The sequence below is a fragment of the Sus scrofa genome, chromosome 7, assembly GCF_000003025.6.
Source record: "Sus scrofa isolate TJ Tabasco breed Duroc chromosome 7, Sscrofa11.1, whole genome shotgun sequence".
NCBI lineage: Eukaryota > Metazoa > Chordata > Mammalia > Artiodactyla > Suidae > Sus > Sus scrofa.
Window position 1 is genome coordinate 25,735,825 of NC_010449.5, and position 20,703 is coordinate 25,756,527.

A 20,703-nucleotide genomic window follows, 5' to 3' on the forward strand; every position below is an offset into this window, starting at 1 on the left:
GAATAATCATTTGCAAAGTGCTTTTGTGGACTAGAAGGTGTAAGTTTTATGCTTGTGTGGGGCAGGCTTAAAAGTTAAAAGAATAGTTTTGGGGCTAGAACTTGGGAGGAGTGGATGGACTGGGGAGAAAGGCACAAAGGGAGGGATATAGGGATGGAGGGAGAAAAAGATGGTGAAGAGAGGGGCTGAGAAACTGTATTTATGTCCTACCTTTGAGCAGCTCCAGTGGAAGGTACCTTCTGCTCTGGTAGTGGGATCAGTTAGGCTGCTTTAAACCACAGGCAGTAGAAAACCTGATCTCAATAGGCTTAAACAACAATAACAATTTTCTCAAATATCTCAGAAATACTGTTTTTCAACCCTCCTTTAGCTCAGTGGCTCAATCATGTTATAAGATAAAAGTTTCTGCCTGTTTCCCTGTTGGCACCTCCAGGCTCCTGCTCCTTGGAATTGCAAGACATTTGTGAGACTTCTGGGCCTCACATTCCCCACAGTGCTCAGCCTCTGCTGAGGGCTTTTTCTTCTGACATGCCTTTTTTTTCCCCCATGAATGGAGAACATTTCCTGACCCCATTCCAAACTTCCTGTCTTGTTTCCCTGGGCAGAACATTATCACATACCCCTGCCTTAACCTCTCATGTGGGGAATAGACCATTAGGATATACCAGCCAAGGTCACGGGTGACCTTGAATGGATCTGTACAGTGGTGGGAGAAGAGAACCCCATGGAAGCGCTCCTGATGAGACAAGGGAGAAGAACTGAAGGCAGATGAGCTAACAGCTCTAAGAAAGGAGTCACATCCAAGTTCTTTGAGATGGGAGGAAAGGATAGAAAAAGTTCCAAACATGAGAGGTGTAGGTTTTAAAGGGAAAGTAGTTCACCTTGCTAACTGGTCCCTATTGTTTCAGGAAGGTCGGAAGTGAGGTCTGCATGCATTACACATGGGGGGTGGAATGGGAGCTTGAGAAGCATGGTCAAGTGTGAAACCACCAAGAGCAATATTAGAAGTTAGCTTACTCTAAAAAATAGTACAAATGAACTTATTTACAAAACAAACAGAACCATAGACAGAGAAAACAAACTTAGGTTACCAAGGGAAAGGAAGGAGAGGGATAAATTAGGAGGATGGGATTAACACATAACACTACCTTATATAAAATAGATGAGAATTTACAGTATAGCAAAGGGAACTATATTCAACATTTTATAATAACATAGTAGAAAGGAAATATATATATATATATATATATATATATATATATACTGACATATATGTAAACATCTAAATGTATGTATAACTGAATCACCTTGCAGTATACTTGAAACTTACACAATATTGTAATCAACTGTACTTCAATTTTTTTAAAAAAAGAAGCCACTTACTCTGTTAAAGTTTTCCAGGGACTAAGTCCACTTCTCGTTCTTCATGTTACCTTTACAACTTTGTGTTCCATATGCTGCCCTCCTACTTGAAGCATTTGATTTCTTGTGGCCCAGCTCTATCCCAGGTCCTACAATATCCTTCATCCTTTACCCTACCACCTCTTAATTATTTGGTCCCCTCCTTCTCTCTATTGTGTTTAACTGTAGACTCACAAATACAAAATTACCTACACCCCTACTTATCCAAATGGCCAGTGGGGTTGTCATCACTTGAGATCTTCTGGAAAATACAGAATTTTGGGCTCTACTCCAGAAAAACTGCACCGCAATCTGCATTTTAAACAAGATCCTTGAAGAACTCATATGCTTATTAACGTTTGAGAAGCATCTACCAGTTTGTCACCGACTTCTCTTGGGTATCTAACAGGCATCCAAAACTTCTTGTATTCAAGGTACCTTGTACCACTGACCCTCTTGCATTGTGTCCTAGCTGGTTGTCTTTTCTCTGCTCCTGGAACAAGCCAGCCTGGAACTCATCGCAGGTCCTTTACCCAGTCATTCTTTCTGCCTGTCATGCTCTTTTCCCTGTTTGTGACTGGCTCCTTCTGGTCATCCAGGTCCTGGCATAAATATCACCTCCTTAGTGAGTCTTTCCAGACAACTTAGTCTAAAGTAAGGCCTCAGTTACTTTCTCTCAAATCAACTTGTTTCATTTTTGTTTTCATTTTCATTACATAATTTTTAGCTCTTTGTTTATTTAGTTATTTTCTTTCTTTCCCCAACAGAATACATGCTCCAAGAGAGCAGGGGCTTAGCTGTGTTCAACGCCCTTACTTCCCTAGGGCCTGATGTAATAGCTCTCCAATACATGGCAGTTAGGAGGAAAAATAAAAATAGAAATGAGTTAGTTTCAAACAAATGTCATCTATCCCACCACCTTCTTCCCCTTGACTCTTTTTCCCAGCAAGATCCAAGGGAACAGAGTCATTATCAGAATTTCTCCAGGATGCCTGGATTGGAGACAGATTTTACCAATTTTCTGTACATGGTACCCCTCAAGCTTATTATAAATATAAAAGCAAATTAAAGTGAGCATGAGGGATATCCATTAGGAATGATGAAAAATCATATATCAGTTATAGGAAAGAGACACTATCACCAGAATGCTCAGCCCCAGGAGAAAGAAGGTGTAATGGGCTTACTGCCCATCCCTCCATCCTGAGTTATTTTGGCATCATCTGATTTAGTACTCAATGGCTGTGCAAGCTCAGTCAATTTACTAATACCTTTAAACCTCACTTCCTTCACCTGTAAAACTTGGATAATAATGGCCTTTATTTATACAGCTGTTGGAGGGATTTCATGAAATAATGCTTACAAGTGTTTGGCCAAGTGCCTGTGAGTGTTCAGTAAATGTTCACTATCATCATTTTTATTATCCTTTTCTATGGCACTGCCCAGGAGTGGAACTCCTCCTCCATCATGAATTGTTTAACCCGCAGGGAGGCTCTTATAAAAGATCATCCTGTATTTTGTTCTGTATAAAGTGTGCATTGTCTTAAAGGGCCTGCATAATCCCCAAAGAGACCATTAAACCCCAGAACCATGTTACCATAAATTGGCACCAAAGTCCCATGCTTCACTTACTATACTGCATCATTGGGCTTTGCCTTCTGAACTAACTTTTCTGTGTGAGCTGACTTTTCTTGACTGTAGTTACAGCAGAAACTTACTATGAGACCTATGCTGAGAAATTTTGTCTAAAGAACATAACAGGCTTAGTCTCTGTATCCCACACCACCTAAAGTCAGAATTTTCATCAACAATAGGAGGTTTTTTTTTTTTACTGTGCCTGCAGCTTCTATAGATGCTCTTGGGCCAGGGATTGAACCTGTGTCACAGCAGTGACCGAAACCACAGCAGTGATAAAGTGGGATCCTTAACCACTGAGCCACCAGGAAACTCCAAACAGTAGGAATGCATTCCTTCTTTTTTGGTGGTTGGGTGAGTGAGCAGGTGGGAGACTAATGTCTGTTTGCCACAATAGAGGCGGCAGTGTTTCCTGCCCATTGGGGCTGGAGGGGAAGTTCAAAGCATGCTGTCACCAGCGGGAAAGTTCAAACTGTGCAGGAACCTCCCCAGCCTCTTGGTTCTACTCCTCAGCACAGTAAAACCCAGGGCTGTTCACCTCTTTCTTCCACAAGCTGTTTTCAGACCTGCTTGAATATCTTCCCTGATTGTCTGAAAAAGATTCACTCTGAGAAATGCATCTCTTCATATCCTCTTGGTGTGTTTGGCATCACCCGTCTTCACATCTGAATCCGTTTTGGGCGGAGGCCCATCCCGTCTATGTGAGCAGGCACAACACCCTGTGCTACTGTCCTCCTGCTTCACCACAATGGAAGCATGCTATTTTTCATTTTTATGCTGGTTTCCTCATGGTCCCAATATAGCTTCTATACTTCCAATCTTTATAGTCACTTTCAAGGCCAAAAGGAGAGACCATAACAGGGCTGGTGCATCTGTTGGTTTTTATCAGGAAAATTGTAACTTTCCCATTGACATTGGCCAGGACTGTGTCACACTTGCTGTGTGTAGTTGCTAAAGAGTCAGGGAATGCAAGCATTTTATTTGAGCATATTGCCATCCCAAACAAAATCATAAATCTCTATATGGATGTGCATGAGACTGGATCCCAGAAAAGCAACTACCTATATCAGCCAGGCCAAATAGGGGCCAGGTAAGTACTATGTGCCCGGACTTCATAATGAATAAAATTGCCAGGGGTCCCTTATTTTTTTTTATTACTCAAATGAATTTATCACATCTGTAGTTGTATAATGATCATAAAAATCTGATTTCACAGGATTTCCATCCCACAGCCCAAGCACATCCCCCAACCCCCCAAACTGTCTCCTCCGGAGCCCATAAGTTTTTCAATGTCTGTGAGTCAGCATCTGTTCAGCAAAGAAGTTCAGTTGATCCTTTTTTCAGATTCCACATGTCAGTGAAAGCCTTGGATGTTGGTGTCTCATTGTATGGCTGACTTCACTTAGCATGATAGTTTCTAGGTCCTTCCATGTTGCTAAAAATGCCGGTATTTCATTCTTTTTAATGGCTGAGTAATATTCCATTGTGTATATGTACCACATCTTCTTGATCCACTACTCTGTCGATGGGCATTTAGGTTGTTTCCATGTCTTGGCTATTGTAAATAGTGCTGCAATGAACATTGGAGTACACGTGTCTTTGCGAATCGTGGTTTTCTCTGGATAGATGCCCAGGAGTGGGATTGTTGGATCAAATGGTAGTTCTATGTTTAGTTCTCTGAGGAATCTCCATACTGCTTTCCACAGTGGTTGCACCAATTTACAATCCCACCAACAGTGTACTAAGGTTCCCTTTTCTCCACTCCCTCTCCAGCACTTATTGTTTGTAGACTTTTTGATAATGGCCAAGCTGGCTTGTGTAAGGTGGTACTTCAGAGAGGTTTTGATTTGCATTTCTCTAATAATGAGTGATTTTGAACATCTTATCATGTGTGTTTTGGCCATCTGTATGTCTTCTTTGGAGAACTGTCTTTTTAGATCTTCTGCCCATTTTTCAATGGGTTTTTTTTTTTTTTTTTTTTGGTATGCTGCTGCAAAGTTGTTTATAAATTTTGGAGATTAATCCCTTGTCAGTTGCTTCACTTGCAAAGATTTTCTCCCATTCTGCAGGTTGTCTTTTTGTTTTGTTTAGGGTTTCCTTTGGTGTGCAGAAACTTTGAAGTTTGATTAGGTCCCATTTGTTTATTTTTGTTTTTATTGTCAATACTCTAAGAGGTGAATCTGAGAAGATGTTGCTGTTGTTTATGTCAGAGAGTGCCAGGGGTTCCTTATTGAACTAGTGGGAAACCATAGAAAGTATCATCGAGTGTCAGTTACACATGTAATAAGTTCCATGGAAAGGAAATGTGTCTTTCTCTAACAATGCGTAATAGAGGGTGTGACTTTGCCAAGTGTCTACATCCACAGGACAAGAGATGAGCTCTAAAAGAATTCAGTTGTTAAATAGTAGAAGAGGTGGGAAAAGACCATTTCACGAGAAGGGAACTTTCTGTGTAAAGACCCTTTGAAAGGAAGGATGCATTTGGGAAACCCAAAGAAGGCTAATGTGGCTGAAGCACAGGGGAAATGAGGGTGTGTGGACTCAGTTACCAAAGAGCTTGGAAATTACAATAAGCAGAAATTCCATTGGGCACATACTTGGGAGATATGTTTATAGTCTCAAACTTCTTATACACCCAGGTGCTCAGTGGTAAGACAGAGCCATCACTCTTTACATCTATGTATTTGTTTGGTTAAAGAAGGCATACATTTAAAAAGGACAGAATTACTTAACAGGAATTAATTTTGTCTTGTGATACATCATTATTCCAATAAATGTTTCTCGAACGCCACTCAATCCCTTAGTCTAAATAAAGAAGAGAGTTGTATCTTTCCTCTCATTGACTGTAAGGAACATTTGGATATGAGAACCATATATTTTAATTTTTTTAAAAACTACCTTGATAGTCTTGTAATGGGAGGAAGGGAATGAACAGTCACCTCCTCTTCCATTATTACCCATCAAGCTGACTTTCTCCTGGAGGTGAGGGGCTGTAATACCTACTGCAAGAGAAACTTTCTGTCACTTTGGATCTGAACATTCAGATGTGAGTTGGAGAGTAAAATTGTAAAATGTGTTTCAGAAAACAAATAGGGTATCATAACAACCTAGAGATGTGCAGTGGATGCTAAATGGTGAGCAATGAACAGGACCGTTGTCCTGCTTTGCGCTGGATGATAAACTAAATATGGAAGAACTTGAAAGACTCTGTTTGGTGAATGGTAAGGAAATAAAAACAACAGGTTATTCTGTCATTAGATTTTACTTGACTCTGAAGAATGTTTAGTAGCCTTAGCCTTAGGCAGGGGCCAACCTAGGAGAGGGTTTAAGAATAGTTGGATCATTTGATACAAAGTGAATTTATGTATTTGAGAAGAACTTCTAGAAGCCCTGGTCACCATAGCCTTAAGGTAGAGTTCTATTTCTTATTTTCTAGAAACATCATTTAGAGATAAATTATGTCTTTAACTTTCTCTGTGACCCTGAAATCATCTAAAACAGTGCCCATAAACTGCACTTGTGAAGTTCTTGATTTATATGAAGTTATTTTTATTAGTATGTGGGCCTTTTGGAGGAATACCTCCATTGTTCTGGACAATAACCTGTATTAGGGGTTTTCGCATCTACAGTTCTTTATAGAATCATGTCAAGGTGAACCAAGAGCTAGGACTTAGGAGGGAATTAATAAGAGTTTTATTGATTCAAGGTGCTTTACACCAGCTGTCAGACACAGACCAGAGTTCTTAGCTATTCTTCACTCCGAATTCATAAAGAATAGCATCCCCACAGGACAATTTTAATTGGAAGCACATTTCCCCCCCATAAGGCAAACTCAGGGTCACAACAGGTAACCTGAAAGATTGTTCCACCATATGTTATCCCCAGAAAATATATTCCCCAAATATCATGATACCCAAGGGGCGAAGATTACATAAGTCTTAAGATAAAGTTCCCATCAAGTCAGTTAACCATAAACTGAGTGGTTAGGTTTCAAATGAAGGAAAGATGCAATTTAGATTCTGGTATACATTAGGAAAATGAAAATTATGTTATCCACCTGCTTGAGTACCTGTTACTTTCATGCTAAACTTCATAATATACATTCCTCAAGATATTCCAGAATGAACACAATATGTGTTTATAGATTCTGGAAACCAGAAAATGTAAGGCTTTTTATTATGGAAAAGTGAAATTTACAGTACTATTTATTTTCATAGTCTTTAAAGGAAGTCTATTAGTAACATAATTTCAGTTCTCATAAGGAGAAATGGAAGACATTCTAACAAAAGATATTTTTCAACATTAATGTTTACTTGTAAGTATAGATGAAATAATTTTTGAGTTTTGATGTGTAACCCACTAAGTACTTTTAAATTAAATTCTTTTAAAATTCTCTGAGGAAATTTAAAAAAATGAGACTTAAAAAATGGTCAGCCTCAAATATAAGTTTTCAATACTGGTAAAAATATTTCCCAATCCCTGCTGTCCAGTTACCTGGGCATGAATAATTATCATTAAGACTACAAATGCTGGGAATTCCTACTGTGGTTCAGTGCATTACTGACTAGTATCCATGAGGATGCAAGTTCGATCCCTGGCCTCACTCAGTGGGTTGGGATCCAGCGTGCTGGTGTGGGGTGCTGACATAGCTTGGATCCCCTGTTGCTATGGCTATGGTGTAGGCCAGCAGCTGCAGCTCTGATTCAACTTCTAGCCTGGGAACTTCCATATGCAGCAAGTATTGGCCTAAAAAAAAAAAAAAAAAAAAGAAAGGACAAGACAAGACTACAAATGCCTACCTTCTAGTCTATGGTATAAATTAATCGTAATATGTTTTAGTCAGTTTGGGTTACTTTAACAAAGTACCATAGACTGGGTGACATATAAACAACAGAACTTTATTTCTCACTGTTCCAGAGGTTGGAAGTGTGAGATTAGAGTGGCATGTTTGGGTTCTGGTGAGAACCCTCTTCCCGGCTGAAACTACTGGCTTCTTGCCGTAGCCTCACATGGGTGAAAGGAAGCTGGACAGCCCTCTGGAGTCTCTTATCAGGGCACTAGTCCCATTCACGAGGATTCCACCCTCATGACGTAAATGACCTCCCAAAGGCATACCTCCAAATACCATCACATTGGCGTCTGGGGTTCCAACATAGGGATTTTGGGGGACACAACCATTCTGTTAATATTAAGCCATTCAGTTGATAATAAAATCAGAGTGAATAAATCTATATGTTGCTTTCCTGTTAAATTCAGGATACCAGTAAAAAAGATGTAAAGGGATGTGCTGCCAAAAATATGTGAATGCTGCCATGATTGATAGTCATTATTATCCACTTGACTTTCAGCTCTTGGCTGTTGCATCCAGGCCCACAACAAGAACTGGTATATAATAGTGCCTCAGTATTTGTTGAATTAATGATGTCACCTTCATAAACTCTCATGGTGTCACAAGAAATCACAGTGGAGCATAACAATGGGAAAACAACAATTTTGTATGTCAAAAGCAATGGCATCCAAGAAAATATAATGCTGCCTATTCAACAACACTAGAATGGTTTTGGGGGAAAAGCCCTGTAGTCAGTGATTAATTAATTAGAAGGCCCATGACTTAATCTAATTATCCAGTTCTAGGTTTCATTTGTTTTGTTTTGTTTCTTTATTATATATACCTGCAGCATATGGAAATTCCCAGGAAGGGATTGAATAGGAGCTGCAGCTGCTAGCCTAATGCCACAGCCACAGCAACGCAGGATCTGAGCCGCATCTGTAAGCTACACCTCAACTGTGGTAAGCTACACCTCAACTTAACCCATTGAGTGAACCAGAGATTGAACCCGCATCCTCAGGGACACTATGTTGGGTTCTTAACCTGCTGAGCCACAACAGGAACTGCTGGGTTTCATTTGCATATGTGAAAAGATGGCATCTTAAAAAAATACAATGGCAAATAGTGGGTTTCACCTTGATTCTCCTTTTGGTTCTCAGGCAGATAACTTAAATGCATGTACATAACTGTTATATTTCAGAAATCTAGTTTGACCTCTTTCGGCTATCCCAATCAACCCCTTATTTTATTGATTTTCTGAACATCTGTTGAAAAGAGCTCCCAGGACAGGTTAATTAACTATTAATGAGAAAAGACCATTAGCTCATTAGCTCATTTGCAGCTTCTTTGGCCCATTGGTCATTGGTCCCTCAAATAAAGTTAGAGGAAAACTCATCTACCATTTACCATCAGACTGGGTTTTCTCAACACTGGGGTGGTAATGTGAATTACTTAGCACCTGATCGTCTTTTTCTATTTAAATAGTCACCTTCCCTCCTTATCTCAGAGAGGTTATGAAAGCATATTCAGTACAATAAACAGGAGTAGAGACTGGGTTTGGAGGCAGAAAAATCCAGTTCCAATCCCAATTCAGTCTTTTAGCAACGGTATAAACCTGAATAAATTTCTTTTTCCTTTTTTCCTTTTTTTTTTTTTTTGGCATTTTAGGGCCACATTTGTGGCATATGGAAGTTCCCAGGCTAGGGGGCAAATCAGAGCTACAGCTGCTGGCCTACACCACAGCAAGGCCAGATCTGAGCTGCCTCTGTGACTTATACAACAGTTTTTGGCAATGCCAGTTCCTTAACCCACTGAGCAGGGCCAGGGATTGAACCTGCATCCTCATGGATGCTAGTCAGGTTCATTTCATTTGCACTACAATGGGAATCCCTGAACAAATTTCTTAATCTCTCTAAACTCATTGTTTATCTGTATGAAGAAACACCTAGTACATAGCAAATAGAATTCTAATGAGTACTAAATATATGTCTTAGAAGAATACCAGGTTCAGAAGAATTACTTATATAAATGCTACCTTTTGTTTTTTGTCTTTTTAGGGCAGCACCTGTAGCATATGGAAGGTTCCAGGCTGGGGGTTGAATCGGAGCTGCAGCAGCCAGCCTCCACCACAGTCACAGCCACACCAGATCCAAATGCCAGATCCTTAACTCACAGAGTGAGGCCTAGTATTAAACCTACATCTTCATGGATACTAGTCAGGTTCTTAACCCACTGAGCCACAATGGGAACTCCAAATGCTACCTATTTTGAGAGACTGTATTGTGATCCCCAAATATTCTGTGGGCCTCTCTGGAGGAAGATTATTCTTCCTGGCCTTCCTGAGTGAGGCAGCCATATAACTTGCTTTGGCCAATGAAATGTGAGCAGAATTGACACATGTTATCCTAGAAGGAAGTTTTTTGTTGGTTTGTTTTTGTGTTTGTTTTTTTTTTTTTTAGTTTCCAGGCTAGGGGTCGAGCCATAGCCACTGTAGAAGCAACACCGAGTAGCTATGTTGTGAGCCACACAGGAAGTCCCAGAAGGAAGTTTTAAGACCCAACATGACTTTGTCCAGATCCCTAATTTACCTCTGGTAATTTTCCAGGGAAGAGTTGCTTTCTCAGGCTGGACCTTCCTGTGAAGGCAACAGAGCCGTGTCAGAGCTTTCTTGTAATGAGCTTGTAGTGTCGGCAAATTACTTGTTATTGTTATTGTAATCCACTGACATTTCACCATTGCTTGTTACTGTTGGATAACCTAGTTTATCCTGCATTTATTACTAGGAGTGTTGTTATAATTAAGGCAGATAATGAAGGAAAATTCAAATACATATTGGAAAATAAAAATACCACAAAAGTCTGTACAATCAGGAATACTTTCTGAAGGTTAGATGCACATGAAACTCTGACCTTTTAGCCACCATGTCATAAAGCAAACATATTTAGGTACTAGGTTCAGTGTCCATTTTATAAACATAAATCAGTTACTAAGGGGATCAAACTGCTTCTAGTTCAGAAATCTCAACTCTGCTCCCATGAATTTTAACCAAGAGGATGATATTTGACCAGCACATTAAGCCTAGTATGGAAAATTGATTTTGCATCTTTTATGATTGACCTATGGTGATGATAATTCAATGATCTATAAAACTACAACGAAGGAAGTTCCCATTGTGACTCAGCAGTAAGGAGCCCAACTAGTATCCATGAGGATACGGGTTTGATCCCTGGCCTCTCTCAGTGGGTCAAGGATCCGGCATTGCTGTAAGCTGTAGTGTAGGTAGCAGACACAGCTCCGATCCTGCAATGCTGTGGCTGTGGTGTAGGCTGGCAGCTGTAGCTCCAATTTGACCCCCAGTCTGGGAATTTCCATATGCCACAGGTGTGGCCCTAAAAAAAAAAAAGAAAGAAAGAAAGAAAAAGAAAAAAGAGAAAAACATAACTACAATGAAGCAACTACAACCGCGAAAGGTCTAATCTGAATACACCTACAAGCATTGAATCATAGGTGGGTTTATATTCAGGGTTCGCCCTGCTGTCATAGGCACTCTCATGTCCTCTGCCTGCAGTAGAGGTAAGATAATATAAAAAATGGAAAGAGAGGGAAGCAGGGCCAATTTGTCATATCCTCTGGCACCTTGTTCTTTTTTTTCTCCTTTTTCTCTTCACATTTCCTCTCATCGCCTCATTTCTTTTCCTCTTGTTTCCCTTGTTCTGATTTCCTTTCTAATAACTCTAGCTTTTCGTTGAATCACTGTATGTCTCTAAAGGGAACTTAATGGAAAATCTTAAGCCATCACTTTTTTTTTTTTTTCTTTCATTTTCCTTGAATCGTGATTCTCTACAACTCCAAGACCAGTGAAGCAACAAGTATCCATTACTCCTGAAAAAGACTGGGCATAGTCTTAGAACAAAGAAGTCATTGTGCAGGTTGAGCTTAAAACCTAGCCTTTTTAAGCACTTAAAGAAACAATGGCATTGAAAGCCAGACTTTGTCAAGAGAGCAGTGTTTTCTAATTTCTAAAAACTTCCTTGTGCATATCAAGATCCAACTCTGGGAGACTTGAGTTGCACTAAAAGTTATAATGTAAAAATATGGAGGATATGGGGCCAGAAAAATCCACTTTAGCTAGTAACCTTGGAGGGATGGAGGGGAGAAAGAGGTAGAGGCAAGACGTTCAGCTAAGCATCCTAACTTCTACTCCCTCCTAACTTCTACTCCTCCACCCCCCACCAGGCACAATGCCACCCCACTCTGGTGGATCTCATTGAGAGTTTGGGGCCAGGACAGAAATGAGGAACAATGCTTACACCCATGTAAGTTTGGGGAACATCCCAGTGTAAGAGACGTTACTTCTTTCCTCTCAGCAAAGCTGTGCATTACTTATATTGCCCAATCTGCATGGCACTGGAACTCTAGCAGAAAGGGAGCATGACGGAAGGGGGGGGGTCTGAAGTTATCTTCAACAAAATACTGCATCATTTAGCAATGTGCAAAGAAAGTAGCTGGCCGTTTTGCTCCCTGGAGGAATGCAAGGATGGTGAGACCCTCTCTAAGGAGCCAGAAGAGGCCCAGCCTTACAGGAAGGAAGCTATAGAATATGGAAGCCTCAAAACTGGAAGCTGTGATGAGGAACCGTGGTACCCAAAGTAGGAGGGTGGGCCAGAGACCAGACAAGACAGTCACTTACAGCAGAAACCAGCCAAGATGCGAAGGCAGCATGCCCACCAAAGCATGTTCTCCATTCAGAAATATACTGTCTTGGGGAAGGAGAGGAGAAAAAGAGGTGTGGTGTCCACCAACTGGGAATTCAAAGTTAACATTGCTGATTTGTTTTCCTAGAGGACTGAGTTAATATGAATAAGCAGTTTGGTTACTTTTTTTTGACAATTTTAAGATATAGTTTACACCATTGGGGGGGATAGAGGCTTCTGAGACCAGACCATGCCTAAATTAATATAAATATTCATTACCTTTATATACATAGTATAATACGCCATAAGGCAATCATACAATGTTTGGATCCTTTGCTTTGCTTTGATTACTCAGAACAGTTTCATATGTTCCTATGTAAGGCGAGTTACCAATTAAAATATTAGAGCTGCCGCTATCATAACTTTAGTCCTAATGAGGTAAACAATATCCAAGTAACATGCTCAGAGCAGCAGAGAATAAGAATCAGAAACTGCTTAATTTTTGCTGTATACAAACATCCAAAGCAAACTCTTACAAACAAAGATATTGCATTTTTACCCAGGCATAAAATATTTAGAAAGCATTTTATCTAATTATGTCCCTCTTCCCTCTGGAATGAGTGCAATGCCCTGAAGGAGCCCAAAAACCTCCTTTAGAGGCTCTCCATACCTTCGCCTAAGTTTAAGCACCTAGAATGTCTCAGTCCAGATGAATGGCCCATATTTTATGTTTTATGTCTCGTATTTTCTTAACCTGGACTCCCTGCTCTATAGACAGCTGGCTATTCAGAGTTCTCTAAATGCTCCATGCTGGTTTCTGTTCTTGCAAGGTCTACTTCTTCTTGCTTCCTAGGAGACAAGATTCTGTTTTTAAGGGGGCGGGGCTTCTATTTCCCACTCTGCTCCCCATTTCTCTGCTCAATACAAACATTTTACTTTTTTTGCTTTTTTTGCTTTTTTTCTTTTCTTTTCTTTTCTTTTCTTTTCTTTTCTTTTCTTTTCTTTTCTTTTCTTTTCTTTCTTTCTTTCTTTCTTTCTTTCTTTCTTTCTTTCTTTCTTTCTTTCTTTCTTTCTTCCTTTCTTTCTTCTTTCTTTCTTTTTTTTCTTTTTAGGGCCATACCTGCAGCATATGGAAGTTCCAAGGCTAGGGGCTGAATCAGAGCTACAGCTGCTGGCCTACACAACAGCCACAGCAACATGGGATCTGGGCTACGTCTGCCACCTACATTGCAGCTCATGGCAACACCAGATCCTCAACTCACTGAGTGAGGCCAGGGATGGAACCCACATCCTCATGGATATAAGTTGGTCTCATTACCACTGAGCCACAACAGAAACTTCCAATACAAACATTTCTAAAAGCAACCTGACTTCCTCCCTCAGTTTTCTAGATAACAGTTCTTTTCCCAGGCATGAAGAAGTCTGCATTAAATGGCAGTGACTTGGTGATGGAAATGCCTTCATTCTCTTCATATAACTAAGAGAGTAACAGCCACAGGAATCTGGAGAGATTCTGAAAGGAGATTTGTACCTCATCGAATTATTCTTCCCCTTTTAAAAGATAAAGAATAGCTTTTCCATTATTCCAAATAAATGTAGTCAAATACTAACTTCAGATTTAATTTAATATAGGCATGTATAGTGAACAACAATAGATATGGCACCAAACAAGTAGAAAATGTTTGACCTTGAATTATAGATACATTACTGATTATTCCTGTTCCTGAATATTTGAGCCTCTGTGTCACTGCAGGTAAAACACACTCATGTTTATTCTTAGCGATGGATACTAATGTGATTGCAGACAATCAAAAAGCACATATGTATCAAAAACTAAACATCTTTTCCACAATTTTCTATTCACAATTACCTTCTGTTGTCAAATTAGGGCAAAAGTAACTACAGATATAATATAGAAAGTAACAATTATGATGTTACTTTGTTATTGCAGAAGTTCATAATATTTAGCATAGAAAAAGTTAAATTTACAAATGAAATATATCATTGAAAAGCACATTGATTTTTCAGCCAGTGTAGTTGCTTTACATCTTTATAGAATGAAATAATAAATGGAGTTCCTGCCGTGGCACAGTGGGTTAAGGATCTGGTGTTGCCGCAACTGTGGCATAGGTCAGTCATAGCTGTGGCTTGGGTTTGTTCCCTGGCCTGGGAACTGTGGGTATGGCCAAAAAGAGGCGGGGGGTGTTTAAATTTCAACAGTATTCAAATTAAAAAAATCCAAAGATATCACTTCTGGATTTTAAGACTTTCATCTAATCAAATATATTTAGAAACTTAAAGTCAATGCTAATGACTTAGTTGATGATTTGGAAATGGATATACAAATAACAAATACACTAGATTTTTTAATTTGCATTTTCCTTTTGGTAAGTTCATAGGAATTTATAAAACTGATCCAAAAAAAAAAAACTCTGTGAACTGTGAAATACCATAGTTTGATGCAACCAATTAATCTTACATGGATTCAGATTTACTATGAAACAAACCATGCAGAGTAGAACTTAGAATCATTCTTTTTCCTTCAAGGGTAATTCTGTACTAGTATTATAAAAGATACCATTGTATATTTATATGTGAATATTTTCTTATGAAAAAATAAATCTAACATCAGACCAAATTTTTATACCTTACATTAATATACTTAGTGGTCCAGTATCATTAAATCCATTTTAAGCTTTTCCTCACTGACGAGGATATTCTGAAGATATCTGATGAAGAGGATATTCTGTTGACAGGCTACGAAGTCTTGCTCTAAAGACAGGGACCGTTAACCATCCGTGACTCTTAATGAATCATGGGTTCTCCAGGTATTTGGATTGGTGAAGGATCTCTTGTTTGACTTGATATTCTGAAGTTTCTATATAAAAGTAAAAATAGAAGTTAAAAATATGCCATTTTAGGAGTTCCTGTCATGGCTCAGTGGTTAACGAACCTGACTAGTAACCATGAGGTTGCAGGTTTGATCCCTGGCCTCACTCAGTGGGTTGGGGACCCAGTGTTGCCGTGAGCTGTGGTGTAGGTCGGCAGACATGGCTCAGATTCCGGAATTGCTGTGGCTCTGGCATGGGCCAGCGGCTACAGCTCTGATTGGACCCCTAGCCTTGAAACCTCCATATGCCTTGGGTGTGGCCCTAGAAAAGACAAAAAAAAAAAAAAAAAGCCATTTTAAGGAGTTTACAAATGTGTTTGTACCTGTATTTTTGCTGGAATTCTGTGCCTGGAGGGGAAGGCAGATAGTTTTAAGTGTAAAGTTCCCAAAGCAGAATAGTCTTTGGTCCTTCTAGGTAGCAGGAGTTTAAATATGATCTCCAGGTAATCATTTTCAAAAAGAAAAAGAGATTTGGTTTTTGTTTTTTGTTTTTTTTTGTCTTTTTGCCTTTTCTAAGGCCGCTTCTGCAGCACATGGAGGTTCCCAGGCTAGGGGTCTAATCAGAGCTGTAGCCACTGGCCTACACCAGAGCCACAGCAATGCCAGATCCGAGCCGTGTCTGCAACCTACACCATAGCTCATGGCAACGCAGGATCCTCAACCCACTGAGCAAGGCCAGGAATCGAACATGCAACCTCATGGTTCCTAGTCGGATTCGTTAACCACTGAGCCACAACAGGAACTCCTTTTTTTTTTTTTTCCTCAAATATTTAAATTTTAATTATTGGTTTCCCTGCAAATTTCTTTGAAGATTTAGGTCTATCTTAATTTAGCATAATATAATGCAAATGCAAAAACCCTAATCTGTACTCAGAAAGCTGTTCACATGGGTTAGATTTAACCACCGGGTGAGTGGCGAGCAGCCCTCTTTCATGAAAAGGCAATACTGATCTCCTGATGGGAGGTAACACATGTTTAGCTGTTATGATGGTTCAGTTTTTTGTTGCTGTTGTTCCTTCTTTCCATGATGACTTTTGCTTTTGTAATTTACTTAATCTTGGGTCTGGAGCTTTCAGATTACATGTAAGGATCAATTCTAAATTGTATGGAAAATTATTTATTTATTTATTTATTTATTTTTGGCTTTTTTTAGGGCTGAACGTATGGCACATGGAAGCTCCCAGGCTAGGGGTTGAATTGGAGCTACAGCTGCTGGCCTATGCCACAGCCACAGCCACACCAGATCCAAGCCATGTCTGCAACCTACACCACAGCTCATGGCAATTCCTGATCCTTAACATGCTGAGTGAGGCCAGGGATCGAACCCGCAACCTCGTGGATCCTAGTCGGGTTCATTAACCACTGAGCCATGACAAGAACTCCGAATACGACTTTTAAGGCCTTGGAGAAAAGCAGTGTGTTTGGTGGAGCTGGAGCCAGCCAGGGAGTGTCTTTAGCTGGGATTACATTTAAAAATAAGGAAGGTGGAATGCCCTCAGGTCTAATCATACTGATAAATATATTTTATGTGTATATACTGTATTTAATATATATGTATATTCACACACGATAGCTATATCTTCATTAACAGTTAAATTATTTATTGATAATCAAGTTAAATAAAAATGTACACATTTGTATCATGAATAAGCAAGTGAACATCACTGATATTTAAATATGTGGGTTTTTTTTTAATTTAATTATTTATTGATAATCAAGTTAAATAAAAATGTACACATTTGTATCATGAATAAGCAAGTGAACATCACTGATATTTAAATATGTGGGTTTTTTTTTAAATTAAAAGTAAGCAACTACACACCACTTTATATCTATTTGTAATTGCTGAGTAAGTAGAAGTTTTCAAAACCCCTTGGCGTTCCTGTTGTGGTTCACCGGGTTAAGGACCTGACATTGACTCTGAAGATACAGGTTCAATCCCTGGCCTCATTCAGTGGGTTAAGAATCTGTCATTGCTGTAAGCTGCAGCATAGGTCACAGATCTGGTGATAAGGATCTGGTTTGCAGTAGCTGTGGTGTAGGCTGCAGCTGCAGCTCTGATTCAACCTTGAGCCTGGGAACTTCCATAAGCTGCAAGTGCAGCCTTTAAGGAAAAAAAAAAAAAAAAAAAAAAAAAACTAGACATTTAGAAATCTAGAGGTCGACGTATCTCTAACTTGAGGTCTGGTGTGCCTGCTGGAGCATTCACAGTGAAGGCAGCCAAGGCAACAGAAGATTTGGAAAGAGTGAATTAAGTCAGGCAGTGGGAATAAGTCTTTCCAAGGGCACCCAGTGAGGCCTCTTTACATGTCTCATTTAATAACTATTAAAATATGAATAAAACTCATTAGCATATAAGACATTATAGTGAAGAGTAAATCTTCAGGTAAATGTAAACTGCATGATGTACACAGCAGGTCCATGATGTGAGTATATTCATCCTGCAAGTGATTTGACTAAGGCATGCAGCAAAGTTCAGCTTGGATTTTGTAGGAACCAGGAGAAAGATTAGTAGCAGTTTTATCGGAAGAATGATGCATATGTGCTTATAAAATGCACCATAAAAATATCCCCTTTCATTTCCCTTCCATATGAAAGCAGAGTAAGGTTTTTGTGGCCCCATCCCACGGTGAGAGGGGTTTCTGTCTTAGCAGAGAAGCTTTCCCCCTGGGCCCTGAGTAAACGCTGCCTTTGGGAAATGTGCTTTCACAGGGCCAGTCCCTTCTGAGTTGCATCCCATTACCTAAGCTTGAACATGACCAAGAGAAGGATTCCACAGGTGACTGTCATGCACATGACAGCATAGATTACTTCTCCTGGAAAGAAAAGATTTTGAAAAATTACTGGATTTTCAGAGAGAACACATACTACAAATATTTTAGAGGATTGATTTTTAACTGACCGTTGAAGGGGGACTGAAATCCACTGAGGGATATTTCCTTTGCATGTTTTCTTTTATGCAATGCAATGCCTTTGACATTAGACAGGGTTGGATAATCTGAAAGAAAATCATGAAAATGAGATTAAAGTCTTTCGAGGTGATTCATTGTTTTTACCCCATGAGTTGTAGTTTGCTTTATGTTATAAGACAGCAATTTATTTCCATGGTATTATTTTAATAAAATATAATAGATTAGGGTGAAATTGGGAGCACCTAAATTTTGACAGCTTTTTTTTTTTTTCACCCTTTAACCAGCTAATTTCCTAATAGAAGTTTTTTTCAAACCAGGACTAGAAAAAAGAATACATTTTATAAGATAGTTCATGGTACCTTATATATAGACTAAGAAAAAACGACACAGTAATTTAAGAGTACCCATTGGGAGACTGAAAAAGAATCCTTCTTTACAAGAGTGATTATTCGAATGTGATTTTAACTATATCTCATTTCCCTAAGACTCACTGTATTTATGAATTCTTCAAGTATGCAGAGGAGAGTCCCTGAACGAATTCCCCTGCTCACCTCTCTACCCAGGCACTTCAGTGTCTGATTTTGCTTCTTCCCTCTATCCTGTCTCCCTTTTGTAACCCCTTCACTTGGCCATGTTTTTTGAAACACACACACACACACATATATATATATATATATATCTCCTTGCTTCAAAACCCATAAGACAAGAAGATGCAATCCTTAGACTTCACAGGTAGATCTAGTTTAAGTGACTTTTATTGATAACTTTGCAGTGAAATCACCTCTCCCTTCTTTGACTCAGTTTTACACAATATGTTCTCAAACATACCACAGCCCAAAGACCCATTTCTTTGATGGTAATGATTCAGGTGGGCTTTGAGGCTTAAAAAAAGAAGAAGAAGAAGAAAAGGAAAATGAGATAACACCTCGACTTGAGAGAGGCTTGGCTGTCCTCTCTTATAGATGTTTCATGCATTTGAGACCTGAAAGTCTAAATCTGAGTAGAAAGTCTTGCAGAAATGAGTGTATCAAATGGTAGGAGAGTATATCCAAAGGCAACTAGTGACAGCAGACTCTGAGCAGGAAGGGAGGTAAGAAGGCCTGTCCCCAACAGTTCCATTCTCGTCCTCTCTCCACCCAGGGCTGCTGCTGTCAGAAGCCAGCTCCTTAAAAGCCAGGGTTTGGTCTATTTGGGACACAGTTGGTAGAAACACAGAAGCCAGACTATTTTGGATCAGTACTAAACTCTCAGGTAAGTCCAGAAGAAGCAGCGCAACATAAGAGCAAGAAAAGGAACGGAGGATTTTGTCATTGAAAACTCATTCCTAAGGGGCCTGGCCTCTCACACAGTTAAGACATTTTTCATGCGAGATTGTCTTAATCCCCAACTAAATCACATGTTGGATTAGCATGTATTTATAAAAGTCTGACCTTTCTAGCCACTGAAAAATCAAACTCTTCTGAATATAAAAGCAATAGAAGTAGAGGTGGTGATTTTTTTTTTAACTTTTGTGGTTATAAAATAATTATATTTTTCACTAGAAAATCAGGATGGAAAAATTGAGCTCCTTCCAATAAACCATTTTTGGGTAACAGTGGTCCTTCTTTTCAGAATTAATGTCAATCAAATAAAGTGTATGGATTTTAACTAAGGGGTCCTAATGAGACTTTATATTTAAATAAAGCTGGACTCTTAAGAATCAGTTATTTTGCTTCTTTTAAATTCGATGGCATTTTGTGACTTCTAGACCTGAAGGTACCTGTATATAATGGACATTGGCTGATTATTCAAACGGTACTACAGTTTTCCTTTATGAAATTCTGTCCCTAAGGACCTTTTGCCTAGTTAGGCATCACGATTCAACTCTGTGTAAGGAAAAGGGTATGATTTTGATAGATGAGGCTCTCTTTTAGATATATAACTGCCTAAAGTCATTGTTAAACGTGCACCTAGCAAAGAAAGAATTGTTTTAGAAAGAATTGTCTCATTCGCTAAATATCACTCACATGGAACTCATTAACCGGGTTCTAATAGATCAATGACAGAAATGCTAGCTAAAGATCCCAGTGAAAATTTTAATGTGACCAGCAATCACTCCGCAATCTTAAATATTGCGCCCTAGGAGGATACCGAATATCAGTTGGAGAGATTAATGCTGCAGAGGGTTTCTCGGCTACTGAAGCCCCTTGGAGATTCTTCCCCACCTTTTATAAACAGTGAGGTTTACTGTGTTCTATAACCATGAAATTAAAGTCGGCAGAGTTAATAACCAACCTCAGTCCCACACCATCTGCTCTATTTATTGATAAACACTGTCAGTGACTTGTTTATCTTAGCCCCTCCTCT

At 39.3% G+C, this 20,703-nt stretch overlaps 2 protein-coding genes across 3 annotated transcripts in view; one reads left to right on the forward strand and one right to left on the reverse strand.

The window, feature by feature from the left end:
- HMGCLL1 (3-hydroxymethyl-3-methylglutaryl-CoA lyase like 1) overlaps nucleotides 1-20,703 on the forward strand; it is a 187,518-nt gene that overhangs the window by 139,104 nt on the left and 27,711 nt on the right. The window lies entirely within an intron of this gene.
- The window catches only part of GFRAL (GDNF family receptor alpha like), a 57,237-nt gene continuing 50,317 nt past the window's right edge, over nucleotides 13,784-20,703 (reverse strand). Inside the window, exons 7-9 of the mRNA XM_021098512.1 lie at nucleotides 18,348-18,443; nucleotides 18,189-18,261; nucleotides 13,784-15,433 (exon numbers count right to left, since the gene is read on the reverse strand). Of these exons, the coding sequence (XP_020954171.1) occupies nucleotides 15,361-15,433; nucleotides 18,189-18,261; nucleotides 18,348-18,443 (242 nt within the window). The 3' untranslated portion in view covers nucleotides 13,784-15,360. The remainder of the gene's footprint in view (nucleotides 15,434-18,188; nucleotides 18,262-18,347; nucleotides 18,444-20,703) is intronic.